The following is a 20007-nucleotide window of genomic DNA, read 5'->3' as shown; positions in this document are numbered from 1 at the left end:
TTTAATATACTACTAAAATATGTTTTACAACTTTGATATGTATGATAAAATATTTTTTTAAGTATAAGAGTATATTATATTTACCATATAATTTTTGCATGTATTGTATATACATACGTGATTATTCTCGCAGTCTCCAAGTCGTCTAGTAGATCTCCAAGGGTCTCGTGATTTTGTTGAGACGTAGTTAGCTTAGAGGGGGCATAAGTCATCGGGTACCAGATTAGGAGGGGCTCCATAACGGGATGTGAAATTTTTGAGGCATAATTTAAATTTAATTCGCATATAAAATCATAGTTTTAATTATTCACATTTAAATATGACGTAATCGACCAGTTTGCTACAGCAAAATTTTCTATAGGTAATTTATTTTTATTTCTTATGTACATTTTTCTCTTATGTATGCATTTTTTTGTAATTTGATTTTTATGTAATAATATATTTTTTATTTTTTATAGATCATTATGACGAATTAGGAAAACTGTCTTGACTACACTTGGTAATTATTTGTTATTTTTTATGTATTTTTAATATTCATGTAAATAAACAAATGAATATTGATTAAATATCTATTTTTCCCATATTAAAATTAGCTATGTCATTATATTATTTTTAATTACATTTTTGTAAAGTTGCATCTTGTATAAATATTACAAGAAATCAATGTAACAACTGGAGTTAAAAACATTTGCGATGTTTACGGTAGTGGGATAAGCGTTCGCTAGTGCCACAGGTAAACAGAATCTGATGAGTATTTTCGGCACTAGACATAGTTTAAATAAAACTTGATACTTTTAAATGCTAGCATAGAAATGTGTATATATGAACATTTATTCATTATTTAAACTCTATTTTTCGACTTATAACTTTACGAATATATTTCAATATTTAATCCTTTGCTATTTGATATTCAAATAGTTGAAAATAACTGATATTTGAAAACTTAAATACTTTTTATAATTTAAAAATTCATAATTATAATCTTGAGCCCAAAAATTAATTTTAAAATTACGCATAAGATAAGATTATATTCATTGATAAAAATGCAAAATATTAAATTTATTTTAACAATGAAAATAATGGCAAAATGATGGTTGTAAATCTCCAGAAATAAAATCTACTAAAATAGCGAAACCTTATATAAAGATAAATAATATCTATGTATTATACATTTTTGTATATAATGAATTATTTTCTCTCTGTTGCATAACTCTTGTGGTACAATGTAATTGTAATATATGTAGATATTTGTAGTTGGATATTTAATTATTTTTATTATTTTTAATTGGATTTTATATTTTTGCTAAATAAACTATATTGCAAAAAGTGCTACACGCAGTGGCGTAGCTAGGGTATGTGCCGCCCAGGGCGATCCTTAAAATTGCCCCCCCCCCAATACACTTTTTGCATGGTCATAAAATAAACTTTTCTTAAAATAATAAATTGGTTAATATTAAACTCTTGTTATTTGTGGATTTATATATGTTTTAGTGCATTCAGGGCTAAGAACCACACTAGACGATCCCATCGCGAATATGCCGCCCCAAGCAAGTGCCGCCTGGGGCCCGCCCCCTCTGCCACCCCATAGCTACGCCACTGGCTACACGATATGAAATGTAATAATTAGTTTCTTTTATTTGCTTATTTATGGTTTATTTAGCAAGTGTTATAAATAATTTTACAACATTGATATTACTGTGTAAACTTAAACGATAGATTAAATTCACAGAATATTGCTAATAATCGATAATATTATATTTTCTGTATTACTTAATTTTTTTTTGATTTTATAATGTTTCAACCCTGACGTTGAATTTCATCATCGGTTGAGTACAATCATTATTTTTTGCGTTAATTGATGTTATAAAATCTAAATTGGAATAATTACAATTTTCTTATCTTCAAAGGTTACGCAGAGAAGGGGAACTGACATTCCCCCACTCGATAAAAACATCCGCCTGTTTCATTTTTCGGTCGGCTATCTCGCAATTCGGTCGGTTCTGTTCGGTCCGCTTCAGAAATAGCAAACGTTACTCTTCTTTCGCCGCCCCAAATACAAACAACTCCAATCATCTTTAGTGTAAACCAAGATGTGAATATAATAATCAAAATGTCTCGGTGTTTTGATAGCCTGTTCTTCATCTGCCTGATCGTTTGCGGATGCAGCGCGGGAAGAACCATCAACAGATGCTGTCAAGACGGAGAAGTTATTTACAAAGAATCGTCTTCTTATGGATGCAAAATCAACGAAGAAGAATTCAATGCATATTTAGTTCAAGATCCAAAATATGCGAATGTCACATATGGATTTCCCAGATCGTGCAGTAATGATTCTTTAATAGAAGTTGAACTTACATTTTCGAATCGTATCCCTCGAGAGTACTGTATAGACAAATTGATAGACGAGCAAAAACCAGTTTTATTGACGTGCAAAAATCAATACACATCAGAAGTGTTAGCCATGAGAACAGTTTCTAAATGTTGCGGCGAAGGAGCCGTTTATGATTTGAAAGGGTTCGGATGTTCATATTACAACGACACTGCCCTAATAGGCGTATTCCGAAACTTCTCAGGAGGAGAAACGGCATTGCTCAATGTAAACTATGGACTAACCTGTAAATCGCAAATAGTATATCATTATTCCAATTCGGAATATGAATTCGATCTGACCGAAGATGTCCTGACTTTGATCAAACCCAACAAGGAGATCGTGCTGAAACCTGGTAGTTTCTGCTTGGACGAGTCTCTTCAAGGAGCTCTGGTGGCTCGGGGTTGCAGTAGTTCCTGCGACAAAGGACCGTGCTTGAACAAGTGTTGTCCAGATGGACATACCTACAGATACTCAGCGAACGGAACTAGACCCGAATGCCTCCCTACGATCATCAGTTACCCGATTTCATTTCACGATATCTCTAACTATTCGTCGCCGGTTCCTGTACACACACCAGGTGAGTTTATCTTATGTAAATATGAATTCAACCGCCATTCAAACTTCGCGAGCGTGAGATATTCAGTTCCTTGGTCAAATACGCCACGCATTATCTTAAAGTTTAGGCCGCGAGTAGAAATAGAATGCGTCCGAAACATCTTTAGAGAATAAATTAACGCATTTCTTATGTTTCGCAACTGTCTCATATCAAACAAACAGATAAGACAGTGTTTATATAAGGTGTTTTGAAGTGTCATACTTATGACGACTAGGAAATCCCTTGCAACTATTGACGCAATTTTTAGATATAAATAGTTACTTGTAAAACTGCTTATTTTTATAATTGATCAAATGTTTAGATTGTCGATACGAAGCATGTATAAAGTTACAATGTTTACAATTCATGTTTTGGTTTGAGTTTTGCCACCTTGATCGATATCGTAATACTGGGAATCAATATGTTTTTTTTTTAATATTATTTGTGAGCAGTAAAAATAATTTGTATGTATTCTATAAGTACGTTTACGGTGAACATAAAAAACTGTACATTAAAATTTGAAATTATTTATTTATTTATTTACTATCTATTAAATACATACGCCATTTTTAAACGAAATCAGACTGGCTAACAAACTCAGAAAATATATTTATATGACAATACAATTAAAAATAAAACAGTCATCGTGTAAAACAGGGAAAATATGTTAGCTTAGAATATTGAATTTTAATTTTAAATATAAAGATTGTGTTTAGCTTCTTCAGTCGAGGATAAGTCAGCGGTAGGTAATCTCATCATGGATCGAAGGACCAGCGAAATATTAATTATATTGATTTTATCTTCTACGTAACAAATATTAAAGATGGTATTAGAAGAGAAACCACTGTCTATTCCTTGAGGGGAGAAGTTAAACATTTGTTCCCAAATAAATAACAACAGATGATTAAAATGATAATTAAATATATTTTTATGAAATTCACCCATTTAAAATATTAATATATTTGTGAACTATCTGAAATTTAATCTAAATTTAGGGATCGGTATAATGCATTGACCCATTTTTTTATGTTTCACTAATTGAGTCAGTAAATTTCTTGAAAGGGAAAAACAAGATTGAGTTTTTATGATTTATTAAAAATAACCAGATGCGATGAGTGATGCCAAACCACACAAAAATATATCATTCAAATCATTCTAGTCAAACAATGACTAAGGTGTTACTAGACAGGTTTTAAAATATCATGTTTACTTTTGTAGTGCTCTCGTAAAATATGGCGCAATATATATTTATGTCAAGTTTTTAATTCATAAAAATATTTTATTAAAATATTACTTTGTAAAATTTAAAATTTTAATTGATTAGTTATAATTTTATGTTTATCTTTCAGGAGTTACTTCATAATAAGCCTTTAAACTTGATGTTTTACTTGCATTAGCTCTAAATGAAATGCGTAGAATTACTTTGACAAAAGTTTCTTTTGCTTTTAATAATCTTTTATAAAATCGGGTTTTGCACCAGCTTTTGCTCTTACGACTTATTGTGCGGAAGAAACACACTGAGTCACCTAAGAAACATTTAAACTAATTGTTTTTTTTATCTTCACTCTGAAACTTTTTAATTGCATATTCATTTTTATATGGCGTATATATATCTTCTAAACATATAGTTAATCCCCGAAAATATATATAAAAATAGGAATTATTCATAAATCCAGGATTTATGTACTTTTCAGAGTTCAAACATATGTGCATTACATGTTCATAATTCATACTTATAATAAAATAAATATAATTATATTTATATGTATTTACACTGATTTAAAGTGACAATATATATAGAAAGTTTTTACTTTCTGCCACAAATATAAAATAATTAGATATATGTAAAATTACAAGCTGATTTAAGTTGTATCAATATTTTTTGTCTATTAGATACTGTCGTGTATTTTTAATTACATTTTTATAAATAAAATAATAGATTTTAATGAACCAAAAAATTTAATTTTAATTAAATAAATATTGTATATACTACGCGTCACATAATACTTTAATAAAGCACGAGTTTGCAATATAACAGACGGTAACCCAATGCGTTACAACGGGGTAAATCATATTATTTATAAAATAATATTATAACTTACAATCAATAAATGTCACTATGCACGATCTAGCTCGATTTAATTGTACTTACTCATCCGTGAGATAATGAAAATCTAAGAAAACCCCAGCTGTGATGTTTGATCGAAAATAAAGTTATATTTAAATTGTTAATTTTGATCTTCCAGATACGTTAAAAATTGAAAAGTACTACTATTCATATATAATTTGAGCCCAGATTTTTCAGATATTAATTATTGACTATTATGTTGGTTTAAGATAATGTATACATTTTTAGAATCTCATTCATTTTTAGCGATTAGATTTTTTGCTTCAAGTGATTTATATTTTATTTTTGCGTTGCCTTATTATATTATTTATCTATAAATAAATTAGTTAAAAGGACAACTATTAAAATGATTCGAGGGATGAATGCTGATTTCATAAATATATGTATATGTTAGTGGACGAAAATAATTAAAAAATGTGTCGTATATAGGAAAATGTTAAGGTATACGATATAACTGTGAACAATAAATGGGCAAAGCTGGAAGCATAAAAGCTTTTAGATGTTCGTAGAGCTTAATATAATTTAGATACATTATTCAGTTAAAGAAGTTAAAACTTAGTCAATGAAGTGACTACTACGCATTATTAAATTTCTATTATACTAATTATTTGACCATATATTTCAGATTATGCGCTACTTAAATATTGAAACATTAATTAAATAAACTAATGCTACTGTTGAATTAAGCGTTTAATTCTATATATACAAATCGAGATACTGTTTGAAATTAATTATTGTTGTATTTTATAAAATCAGGTACTTCTTTGACTCTTCAGAATAGCCCAGATAAATAAGAAAATAGTTCAAACCGGCTATTTTGTGAGGCTTTTTAGACGAAGCTTATTTGTGGCGCGATTTTTTTTAGGATATGAAACATTACAATATAATCAATAATAATGATACTTTTAATTAAATAAAAATCAGATACGTTTTTAATTGGCTGTAGGGCAATTCCTTTAGGGTAAAATATTTTTTCCCGATATTTTTAACGATATTTAGATATAATTCTAAAAAAATTCGGCAACCAAAGTGTTAATTGTAAATCGAGTTATTTATAAAGTAGTTGTTAATTTATTTATACTAGTGTTATATATTTTTAAATATGAGTTATTTTAGTGATAAAACATACAACAGGTGGGTGTTTCTACGCGCGTTGAAATATATCATAGTTACATGACTAATTATCATTGCTATAATTACAACTCATAAATTAATGTCTCGGTTTCCAGGCACGGTAGGATACAGATATGGCATGAGTTGCAACAAATATCCGCTGAATCCTAACGACAGGGACGACGACAGCTACTTCGATGTAGTGACAGGAAAAATGCTGGTACCTTTCATGCCTTCGCCTCTATTAGATGATTACTGCGTCGAAATGGTGGAGAAGAAGAGTCGCATAAAGCCAGACAAATTGTATCGGTTCGTCTGCTTTCCCAAAGAAGAGGACGATATGAGGGAGCAGAAGTTGCACTACTTTGGAATAGTAAGTTTTTTTATTATATTTTTATTCCTTGCTTCAAAACCGGTTCCGATTCTTATAAAACACATGCGTTTTTTTTCAATAGTCTATTTATGTCTGTCCTCAAATATGCGGTCTCGCCATTACTATTTTATATTTTTGTATTTTAGTATGTAATCGTATCGTATGTTGATTCTGAAAGTGCAAAGTGTACATAAAATCCAATAAAAAATCCAAATCACTGCAAAAGACCCTAGCCCTCATGATTATTATTACATCGTTATACTGATCAATATTTATAGAACGCTTGACATTGATACTTGAAATGATAATAAAAAGAGCTGATATATTAATATTGCTTATTAGTAAAATTATTATCAACCGCTTTGATAAAAAAATTCCCTTATATTAATATAAATTTGGTTATAATAAAAAACATATTTTTGTAATAATATTTGTACCTTTTGTTTATTTTTTATGTATACACAGGAAGTTAATTAATTAAACGCAATTAAAAACTACGTTTATTGTGTAACACTAGATCTTGTAAATGTATTATTAAGTGGTACATATTTGACGCTAAGTAAGTTTTTCATTCGACCCATTACATTCCATGTGCCACAATAATTTTCACACGTGGCCGGATAATTTCATTATTAAGCGAATCGGATGTACATTAATGAAAAAATAGTACATTTTTATGTTCCATATATATTACAAATAATATTGATGATACATTTCAAAATAAATTGAATAAATTCACATTTTTCTACAAAAATTGAAAATATAAAATATACGGTTTCTAAGTACTTTAGACACGTCTTTAAAAATCTCTTTTTGGCTTTCTCATAAACATGACGTCTTTCATCAGAAGATAGTCGAGGTTATGAGTAAATATCTTGCTATATTTTTGGACAATATGGGGGCGAGGATACTATATATTTTAAGAAATTATTTTTTGTAAGAAATCTCCAGAGGCGTTGTATCTTATAGTTCAATTTCGATCTTAGACAATAAAGCGATACTTATCTCATAAAATACTATTTTTTATAAATCTCCAGAGGCTTCTTTTATCATGGTATTGTGCTCACAATTTTTTAAGTTGCCATATTACATTTTTTGGAAATATATATGTGATAAATAAAAACGTCCGGATATGTCTGGATTCAGCTCCAACTTTTGATCCTCAATCTGTATGTAATTATTACTATACAATTTTATAGCATAAGGTTCAGTCTTCATATATGAGAAAAGGAAATAACGGCACTATAAGGTGAAAGTGTTTGGAAAATTCATGGCAGGGGCGATTTATCGCGTGGAAAATTCATCGCAGGGACAATTGACCGCAAATAAATATTTTTGTCGGAATATTATTTTTATTTTAGCAAGACTTATACTTACAAATATATAATTAAATACAAAATAAGAGTAACCAAAACACTTTGTGAAAAATTTGTGATCGTGTCATTAAGAAAGTGTGAATAGAAATGACATTTTAATCACAGAGCAATCAGGGTATATTTATGATCATATTTATAGATTGAATTATTTCAATACATAAAAAATATAAGTAAGATGATTAAAAATAATACACAAATACACACATGCCGTATTTATGTCATTTATAAATAAAATTAAGAGCAGTAGGTCTAGATTAGACTCTTGAGGAACCCCCGAAGGTTAGAAACATCATATTAAATAAAGAATGGAAGCAAATAAACAGAAAAACAAATTGTAATTGAAACAGTGATGTTAGTTTTACAAAGATCTTTGAAACAATGTATATATATATATATATATATATATAATAGAGTAGTAAAATAGTGTCATTATTATAATACATAATATATTAGGTACAAAATGTTGGTCAATTTGTTTCACTTAGATGGCATTTTAATTTTTGCTTTAACATTTGGTATAACATATTTTTAATTAGTTATTCTAGAAATTAGATTATTACTTTATTATGCTGTTGTCACCTTAACCTTTACATTTAATTCAACTCCTACTATTTTTGATACGTAGACAAATACTCCCTACAAGCAACGGACGTTTGGTAGGCGCGGTCCTGCAAAGTACCTAGCTCGTAGCTAATCAAATAAATCTGTCTATACAATACTCTTCCCCTAGCAATATAAAATCGCAAAATCGAATTAGTAAGAGAAATCTTTGGCATTGCCGAATGTGTTATAACTATCACCGATATATTAATGTATCGTCTGGAAATAGATATATTTAAAATTTTTCTTATAATTACGATTTTCATCAATTTTCTTTATATTTATATTTTATTTATCTTTATCACTTTTTTTTTATAATTCTCTTATATTATTATTATATGTATACTATAAACAATTATAGTACTAACTTTGACATCTGTGGTACACAGTGAAACTCTTATGATTTAACATAATTCATTTTAACTTTAAATTTTAATTCAGTGTTTCAGTGACTCCAAAAATTGAATATTTTTTTAAAATCTAGATTTAATGTTAAAATAGTATTGTATAGTTAAATAATGCATTCAAATTTTAGTTCTCATAAATAAAAAAAAATTGATTTACCCCCTCCCCCTGAATTTACTTGTAAAAAATGGTTGTCATTTAATTAAATACAATAAATCTTAATAAAATTAAATTTTATTAAAAATAGTTGAAATGACGTCCCTGATTCGAAGAAAATCTAAAAAAACAGTCTTGAATCTACCCCGAAAGTATTTTTCAGTGAAATTATATCGAAATACATTTTCATCGGTAGATAATATATATTTTTACCAGTGAGAATATAATTAATCTGGCAGATGCTAGTAAAATTAAATGATTTCAACTTTTCCATACATAGTAATAGTAATATATACATTTGAATACTTATCATTATTTACTTACATGCGATATATACATCTTACGATGAATTTGCATTTTTTGGTAAAGTTATATTTTAACTAGTGAACTCCAAGTAAATTTTCACCAGTAGATATATATTTCTACCAGCGAAAATATAATTGAACTGCTGCTGCTCTAAAATATCATTTAAACTCAATTTGACAGAAGAGAAACGTCTATTTCCTGTTCAAACCAAAATTAGTTAGACTATTTATGTATTTTTGTTCACAACATTTTTTTATTCTCATCACTGATTGATAAGGCAGCACTGATTGAGTTTGTTCACCAAGTAAAGTATAAATAGCAATTTTCATTTCCGCAGCAATATATTTTCTTTGGGCTATTTTATAAAAATCACTATTTTGATTTAATACAAAAACATTTAATAACAACTATGATGTAAGTGATAGTTTAGAAAGAGATTAGCAAATATAATTAATATATCAGAATGTATTAACTGAACCACAAATTGCGGCACACTGAATATTTATTTGTAACTGAATCGTATCCCCAAACTTTAAGGTGTTCATATATTCATTATTTTTTTGTTAAAAATCATCGCCTAGTAACGAGCTTTAAATATTTTAACGCCCAATATTTATTTCCTATGTTAGTTGCTTACAAAGTGTTCGAGTGGTCCAACTATTTTGTCACACCACATATTTATTTTATTTTAAATTTTGATTTTTATATATATAATAGTATAATAAGCTAGCATCGATTTAGTGTGACATGATTGGGTATAGTATATTAGTTAATTAGGCCATAAGCAACGTTGAGTGATTATTGTGCGTAGGCGAGGTCGAACGTCCTCGACTTACGCAAAAATTCGCCTACGTAATAATAGATTATTAACGTAAGTCGAGAACTAGGTAAACGTCCCGGGACGATCTATTAGTGTCTGTCAACGGCTTTTTCATTAAAAAATTGTTATGACATATCGTAGCTATGATTTTATGTCTAAAGGCGCGCCCTAAATTGGCGACAAATTAAAAAAAGCACTCGGGCCGGGGTAATTAATTATCAATGTAACGTAATCGTGTCTCTTGATTATGTTTATCAATCGGTAAAACGCTGATTAATCCCCATTGCATATCGGGTTACGGCGCAATGTCATGACACAGAGCCGTTTTGTGGGTCTCACTAATGAGACCCAGGGCAAATTAATTGACGATGACGGGCGTGGTCCTAGAGATGACCGATCTTGATTAATGGCTATGCGGGTGAGTAGTAATGGGACTTAAATAAAAATAAATAGGATTTAGATTAACTATTGAACAGATCAGCAAATACTTTTACTTAAAAGACACCGTCTTTTACTTCAATTTTCACTTCGGGAATGACCGAATTTTTTTGTGATTTGAGTTTTGCAAAAGTCGTTAGAGATATTTTCATATACTCCCTCTTGAGAATATTTTGTTACTAATAAGGGACAAATATGATAAGAAGACAAAGACAGTTCAAGTGAGCAATATATAAAATATTTGTTCCATAAAAATATTTATTTGTGCAATTACTGTTGAACAGATTAGGTGTGAGCGAGTAGATAATGCACAAAAAGTTCGTTTTACTGTACAAAGTATTTATTTAAATGCACATATCTGCCATTTTTTTGAAATTGGCCGTCCCACCGAAAGGGACAGAATTCAAATTTTTCCATGGAGAGAGTCATGGCAATGTATTTAAATACGGGAAGCTTCACTTGCTCTATATTTAATGACTGTACACTTATAAAAATATTTGACAGCTACAAATCTTCTAACTAGAAAATAAACGGTACACCCTCGAGTATTTGTAATTGGCCATTTCATAAAAAGAGGGCAAAAACAAAATCTGCTTCTGAATGAGCCATTGATATAAATATAAATTTCACTAACACTTCCACTGGAACTACCATTTCATTACGAACTTCAAAGAGGTCTTCAACTTGGACTCTGAGTTTGCTTGAACTCGAATTCAAGAGAAGGCCGAGCACATATTTTTATTTTTTCTTCACATTCTTAGGTCTAGCTCAATATTCGGAATACAGAATTTACACATTGAAGACTATGTACTATTAAAAACAATTTCACGTATAACTAATATATACAAACTGTTGCACAAAAATCAAATAAAAACAAACATCTTTCTCTTGAAACAAAAATAAACTGACATGAAAGTCAGTATTATTTTTGGGTCCGATTGTTTTTAGAAGAAATTATAATATTACTATTTACGCATATCAGAAACAAAAATAATGCCACATTATTTATGTATGAGCCCATAATTATGAAAGTGAACTAAGTCATGTTTCTTTTTGTTTGCGTTTGAATTGATTAAAAAATATTTTTATATCACGCAACACAATATTTTCAAATTTATATAATCTGCTAGATTTATAATTTATTTTGACATACAAATTTAAGGTTGAAATGACTTAGACCGTTTTCAAAATGAAACGAATTTATTAAAATTGACTTATTATAGTAAAGACCATTTTTTTTCATATAAAAGAATTTTTTATTAAGCCATGTTAATTGATATTTTTAATATTGCTTCAAGAATTTGTCGTCAATCGTTAACCACTCAACATAGAAATGTCTTCATGTAAGACATGTTTTGCTTTGATAGTTTCTTAAGTACACTAATGCAACATAAACTGTGAGTCAAGGATAAATAGTTTACAACGTTTCCGTTCTGGGAACAATTGATCTGAGGATAAAGCAGAGGAAGGACTTTCCTGGGTGTTTGATGATTTTGTGTCAAGAATTAGTGGAGCAACTCCAGTAAATCCATTCAACGGTCAAATATTGATATGGTTTCTAATCTAAGAAGACCTAATCTCTAATCTAAAATACTCGAGAATTGCATGAGCCCAACGGATAACAACATATGGATATTCTTACGTCTCACCTCATTAGATTGAAATAATAATCACTTGTTACCGATGAGTAGAAATTGATCCTGTACAATAATATTTACCGCCGAAGACAATGGGTTAATGGCTAGAAGATACATGTAATTAAAAATGCTTTTTGAAAATTTAGTCAGAACTTAATGGGTATGTAGATATGGGAAAAGTAAGAAATTGTTTTCAACTATTACCCCGATAATCTCTTTTCCGAGAAGCAATTAGTGTGAGTAAGTTTAGAAAGCTAATAGATTCGTCGGAATTTCGATACCATTATATTCAGGTATCAGGCCCTGAATAAGTTTTAATTAATAACTTGTATGATGCTAGTGTATGTGTATGTTATATTTAATACAATGATTTTTATTGTGAAATATAATAAGAGTAGTAACAATTTTTTTCTTGCAGGGCTTATACATTTCGTGCGCATTCTTGGCGATGACTCTTCTGGTCTACGCTCTTCTGCCGCAGCTCCGGAATCTTCACGGAAAGACATTGATGTGCCACGTGACTTCAATGCTGATCGCCTACTCTTGCCTGGCCAGACCTCAGTTGGGCAATGTAACATCGCACCTTCTATGCAAATCTTTGGGTGAGTTTTCAAATATCGCACATTTCTTAATTGAAATTCATGTGAGCGCACCCACATATGTCAGAGGCTCTAAAAAGTTTTCCATTGACTCTCCTCAGTTTAAACTTCTTGTCGTCTAATCCTAGTGATACACTCGGATGATGAAAACTTTGGGTTTATGTTAATTTGCGTATATCCTTTATACGTACGCACAAAAACACATACGCACCAATGTACTATTCTAAACACTGATTAAACCCTAGCACCAGGACATTGCGGGAGAATCCATTTAAGATAAGCTCATTAAACCGATTTAAACTTTAATTTGATATTCGCCATGATTAGTGAAAATATCTGTTTACAAATAAATAAATTAAAAACAGGAGATTCTCAGTTGCGTTAAGCCGATTTATTACGTTACGATAATTTTTTTTTTATATAATCACCTTCTTCAAAAGTTTTCTGTCAATACCTACATTTTATATTTTTTCAATACTGTTATTTTATAAATGAAAAGCCATTAATTATGCATGATTTACTACTCATAAACGTAAGAGATTTGATTTTTTCATTAAAAAAACATTTTTCTATATAAGGCTGTGTAACGAAAAGTTATGATTTCAAAAAAGATTTTTAAGGATTTAGGTATAGGTATAATAGTAGCAATCTTTAAATTATCAGGTATTTCTCCTTCGGAGAGTGCTTTATTTGCTAAATAATTATTTTTTTTAATTTAGAAATTATGTTCTAAATTTATTCTAAAGATACTTATTTAAATTCACTCAATTTTACATTCAATGTTTCATTATTGTGTTGTATTAAATTATTAAACAGAGGTATTTAATTCACTTATATCTCATTTATACTTTCAGTGTATTCATTTTTTCTGCTATTATATGAGGATCTTCTTTATATATATTTCCATCTCTGTATTTATAATACTATTATATAATAAAAATCATTCAATAGGAAATCAAGTTACAAGGTTGTATCCTATTCTCTTTACATACATATTTGCACAAACGATGTTTGATGAAAATTGTATGCATATTTAAAATTTAATTAATGTTTATTAAAATGTGTATATAGCTTTATACTCGAAGGCCATTATACTCCTAAGATAGTAAAAAATATTTACTATATACTTTTTTTCACTTAGAATCATAAAGCTACTTTAAATTAATTAAAAAAAAATTATAATTTTTATGTTGTATTTTCATTTTTTTTGAAGCAAGATTAAAAACACGTATTTTGATCATTTTTTAATAGATGTTAAAACCATGATTACGTTTCTTTAAATCGTATTTTCTTAAAAATCTAGATGATATAACTTTTTAGCTCATTTAGAGAGTTAGTTTTAAATACTTTCAGAATAAATGATTCGCACAAAGTATGCAAAAATATTTTTTTCTAAATTGCACTATTCCAAATTCTAAAATGTGGAATAGTGCAATAATTTGCAACTACTGGAAAGCAAATAAAAAAACAGTAATCATACGTATATGTAGATATATATTAAAATAATTTAAAAATCCATTTAGCTCAATTTAAAACTACTAAAATATATATTATTACTCTCGCGACTAACTTCAGAATGTTCTACTCGTATGTACCAATTTGTTTCGTATCAATTACCAGTATTCAAGGAAATATTATAAATTTCTCAGTACATGATACTTGTAAAGTAAAATGGTAAAATCGTATTTTATTTACAGAAACAACCATTTTATGCAAAAGATCATTAAATTGCTTAATTTAATTATTTATTACTTGAAAACAGGGCCGGCCCTAGGTTATTTGGCGCCTCAGGCAAAAACTAAATTTGCCCCCCCCTCTATTAATACTTTAATAACTCATTACATGACCGCAAAAATATAATTCAAATTGAGGTAATTTAATATTATATTTGACACCATACTCTTTTTTGCGATTGTGGGTATTTAAGAATTTGTACTTTTATTTTCGTCGCGATTTTTTACGGGTTAAATAATCTAATATCAGATTATATTCTTTAACAATATTGTTTGATAATTTTAAGTTAAAATTGCTCCTTTATTTGGTATCTCGGCGCCCCACAAGATCTAGCGCCCCAGGCGATCGCCTGTACTGCCTGCCCCTCGGGTCGGCCCTGCTTGAAAATGTTACGTTTCACTATTGCCCTTATCTATTGGCATTTAATTTATATAATTTATCATGTACTGTTTATAAAAAATGACAGTAAATCATCTTTACAGATAAAAAGTTTTATTTTCGATAATATCTAATACACTAAAGAGAATTCAAAGCAATTTTTTGCGGCATCTCTACAAGAGAGAGTACGGTTCATATCCTAGTACCTTTTTAATATGAGAATTGGGATACAATTCATGCATTTTCGGCGTAGCGTCTACTTAATAAAGCATTTTTTCAAGTAGCTAACGGACTTTGCTCAGCAACTTTCGACTGAGAAGTGATAATTGTTTTTGCAAACTATTAAAATAAATTAATTGAATAAAATTACAAGCATTAGTGACATAATTTTATAGCAAGTTTTGTGTGATTTATTTTTATTACAAATCTTTCCCTAATGCATCATAATGGGCAATAAATTAGGGGTACCCAAAAGAAAGCATGTTTTTATACTGAATAACTTTGACGGTTAGTTGTGACTTATTTGTTGTTCGGGTCGCATGTCTTTCTTTCGGTAGTGTTTGGATTAACATCTGGGGAGTGTATTACGATCATAACAAAAACTGCAAGTTTCAATTTAGAAGATTTCGTTCCGAGTAAAGTGCTTTTACGCACTTGTATGCTGTATGAATATTACAACCAAAGCAACCAAATACATTTGTGTCGTCTATGTTCGTCAAGTTAAAAAAAATGGTTCAAGAGATTTAAATCTGAAAGTTTTTGATTGGAAGACAAGCCTAAAAGTAGGTCACAAAAAATCATCGATGCTACCGCATAGCTGCAGATATGTAAGCCAATCCAGAGATGTCGATTTAAGAGTTACCAGATAAGACAGGATATTCAAAGAAGTAAAATATCAGGAAGGCATGGAAACAAGGTGTGTGTGTTCCACACGCACTAAGCGACGAGAACAAGGCGACGCGTCTGCCTCATACTGCGAGAATCACATGAAAAATAATAATGCCTTCGGATGGAAAACTGTTGCTCACCATTCATATTACCAGAAAACCATTAATTTAAATCTCTACAACATAATTAAGATAGTAAAAAAATAATAGTGGTAGTGAAGATCGTGCTAGAGGATCGTCGACGTCCTGTCCGCAATGGATGAGAATAAGGGACGGGATCGCGACTCTCTAGAGAGTCGCGAAAGTTTTGACACCTCCCATTAACGACTCAAAAAAGGCTTCATTGAGTAGATAGATGCTACGCCGAGAATGAAATAAATTATATCTCCTAGTAAAATATATTTGAATATAAATACGGATACAAAAGTAATGTTAATATTTGTTTTTATTAGGATTTTAATTGGCATATAAACATTAAAAATAAAAAAAATGTTTGATTAGGATTTTCCATATCTTCTAACATACACAAATCGCGTAGATTAGAAAGACTTAGGTATGTTCATTGTAAATGTCGAAGGAACAAGTGATAAAAGAACTACAGAAAAATGTATGAAATTATTACAGAATGTACTTTTAGAAGCGCTTGAAAAATTGTAAATAAATCTAACTGAATATTGTAGGTCAAATCATATTCTAAAATAATATGAGAATTAAACTAATAGTATCTTCAAGGAACATGATTCACGAAATAAGGACTGAAGTCTTTCCGGAAAGTCCTATGCTTCCGTGTATACGTTTTTTTATGACTAACGTCTATATTTAAACGCATTGTTTATATGGGATATTTCAGTCTTATGAAACGCTGGGCTTAGCGATTTATCTGCGTGTTTTTCCCCTCGTTTTAAGTATAATATAATAGAATATAATGTCTAGACTTAGACAATTAATGTGTCTAGATCGTCGCATTATCGTCGAATAGACGATGATCCGAGTGGGCCTTCGATGCGAATATTATGTTATATTGTCATATAAACGGGGAAACGTTCTATCGAAATGGTCGCTGTAACAAAATTAACGGCCGGTTCGTTAGATGTCAAGTCAATTGTCATAGGTTTCGATGGTAAACACTGAACACATCGTGTGTGCTGAAAATATTATGCTAATAACGTTTTGATTCGGTCGGGTAGATAAATCGTAAACAACGTCAAATATATTTGCTCGGCTTATTAAACGTTTCATGATCGTTTCTTTATAGCAGCCAGACGAGTAAATATTGATTGTGTCCAATCTTTAATGCCACAATTGTTTTGAATTGGGTAGTTTATCTACCAATTATGAATTTGATGCTCTTAAAGAAACATCAAAGTGGAGACAATTCAATATGCTCACACAGCATACAAATTAATAACCAAACAACTATTTCAACCCTTCTTTCTTATTTATTTTGTATTATGATCTTCTATTTTTTAATTTAAATTATTTTAAATCAAATCTTGATGCATATAATAATAAGTTAAACTGGTATTGGTTTTATTAAAATAGATAAAGTGAATATTTGAAAACCCTCTCATTATTTGCAAGTCCTGTTATTCTATTTTGTAGCGAAAAAACCTCGACCCCCATTGAATTTAAGAATAACGGCTTTTCGTTTAGATTGAAAATTATTGTAGAATAGCGACTGTAATTCTACTGGGTTAAAATTAATGTTTCCCTTTGAGAATTCTTTTTCGAGAATTTATCAAGAAAAATGCCAAGTCGAGAATACTCATTTCTTGAGAAATTTTGTTTAAAATTAAATTTGTACGAATATTTTAAAATGTTTTACTACAGCTGATTTTTTTTTAGTACCGTTCTTAAAAAGAGTGGATCTATGCCAGATGTTTGAAAATATTCATGCTTTTTTGGAAGCTTTTAATAGACGTCATACAGTAAATTTTTGAATGAAAAAATATATTTACGATTTTCTCAGCTATTCTAATCAGCCTTATCTGTGATTTAGTAATCTAAGAACAACATTAATAAGGTTGAAAATTAAAAAAAATCTCAGCTATGATATTTGACCCATAAATAAAATTACAAACTAAAAAAAGTAGAAGTTTTCGAGATATTGCTAAATTTCCGTTTTTTTTTGAAAAAAAATGTATTTTTACTTTGCAAAATATTTAAAAATTGTAAAGTATATAAAATTAAAGAAAATTAAATTTTCTATCAACTCTTTATATAACACTTTTCAATCAGATTATTTATGCACTATTTATGAATTTATCTATGATTTCAGATATTTTTTAGCAAAAATTAAGATTTTTTTTATTGTACTGTGAATTCTACAAATATTTTTTTTAGTCCTCGTTTCTCGAGAAAAAAACATCGATAAACCAAATTGCCTATAAATGTAGTTAATATTTTTTCCCTTCTACTTGCGAATACTGAGTTTAAAGTGTAGAAGATTTGTTTTATGAATCAGAAACTCGAGTAATTTAAGAAGCTAGTGTTTCTTATTTTGCGTTAATTCCCAAGTAGTTTGGACATACAAAAAATATATTTATTATGTAGTTTATATTTAAATAGCAACAGTACATATTTTTATATATGGATTTTTTTTTATTGATTTAATCTAAAACAATTTAGGACAATATGTATGCATTTTAATTATATTATAATTATTAACTAAAATATAAAGGAACGTAAAGAACATTAAAATATTTATTTTATTATAAAATATAATACATAATTAATACATTATTAATTTATTCAAATACTTACTTTAATGCATGTTTAATTAATTAGTTGACATCATATAATTTATAACATTTATTATACAAAAAAATATTGACTCTTTTTTAATTGCTCTTAAAATACTTTATATTATAACATATTCATTAAGTTACACATAGCTAACCGCAATTCCTAGAGTCGGTCATAAAACAATTAGTAAATTGTTTTCGGAGTGCAAATTGGAGATATTTATCCCTTTTTAGTCTACTCACGCAATAAATATGTTTTTATTAGTCTTTAATCTTAGTTGTAAATCATTTAAAAATAATTTTATAAATTTAATTTTTTACAAAAAAAAATATTTTTATTTTAAAAGAAAAAAATCTATAAGGAACTGAGTAGCGTTTTGCTACATAATTAACTAGAATTCTTCTGAAAATATCAGTAGTGCGATTAATATTCTTCTGGTTAATTTAGCATATTTCATAGATGTCATAAGTAAGATAATATTTATACTATATATTTTATACATATAATTTTCATTTCAGGATACGTCATGTACTTTTTCTTCATAGCAGCGTTTTCATGGCTCAATGTTATGTGTTTCGACATCTGGTGGACTTTCGGGTATGTTATTTAAAAATATACATATTTTCGCGTGTTTTAGATTAAAATTTATTTGTATAATTTATATTCCTGTGCAAATAAAATAACCTAAATATACATACATATATAATAGACAATATTAGATCGTAAAAGCGCTCATGAACGTTTTAATAAACAGACTACTAAAATAAACATAAAATATAGTTCAACGATTTTATTTGCGGATAGTTCAAGTGTCAGTCTTTTAACATTAGAATTGCCATAAAATCAAATGACAAGTTTCTCTTCTGTGTGAATTTTAGTGTAGGACAAAAACAACTTAGAAAAGTAACAGTTTTGAAGTTTTACGAACACGTGTTTAACGAATTAGTCTGATGTTGTTTACAAATTAGATTTTCTTTCTTAGTTTTATAATAAAAATGTTTGTAATAGAGAGTAACTGTCATGAAATTATTAATACAATTTGCCTTCTCATGTTTAATATCATCTTCCATCACTTTCAAAAAGTAAACAAGTAAAGAATTTGGCTTCTACTTGCTCTATTAACATTGATTTAATATTTGCGAACTTAACTATTTTAGCTTTGATTTATTATTAGATGAATTTACGTTTTACTAATAAATTATTTTATATGAGATTTTGATGCTATAAAATATATGATACTTATAAATAAATTACGGAATTTGAGCTGAATATTATTCACGAATCGAATCGCTATTATTTATAAAAATATTTTATTTCATCAGCTAATTTAATATAAATAACTAGAT

General features: G+C 28.9%; 1 protein-coding gene across 1 annotated transcript in view; it reads left to right on the top strand.

Moving 5' to 3' along the window:
- The first annotated feature begins 1978 nt into the window (after window positions 1–1978).
- LOC148233623 (G protein-coupled receptor Mth2-like) overlaps window positions 1979–20007 on the top strand; it is a 28472-nt gene continuing 10443 nt past the window's right edge. Inside the window, exons 1-4 of the mRNA XM_088188922.1 lie at window positions 1979–2948; window positions 6324–6580; window positions 12737–12920; window positions 19180–19258. Of these exons, the coding sequence (XP_088045048.1) occupies window positions 2111–2948; window positions 6324–6580; window positions 12737–12920; window positions 19180–19258 (1358 nt within the window). The 5' untranslated portion in view covers window positions 1979–2110. The remainder of the gene's footprint in view (window positions 2949–6323; window positions 6581–12736; window positions 12921–19179; window positions 19259–20007) is intronic.

This window comes from Plectrocnemia conspersa, unplaced genomic scaffold (genome assembly GCF_051122295.1).
Source record: "Plectrocnemia conspersa isolate PC_06_02 unplaced genomic scaffold, ASM5112229v1 ptg000007l, whole genome shotgun sequence".
Taxonomy (NCBI): Eukaryota; Metazoa; Arthropoda; class Insecta; order Trichoptera; family Polycentropodidae; genus Plectrocnemia; species Plectrocnemia conspersa.
This window is presented reverse-complemented; position numbering and strand designations above follow the sequence as displayed.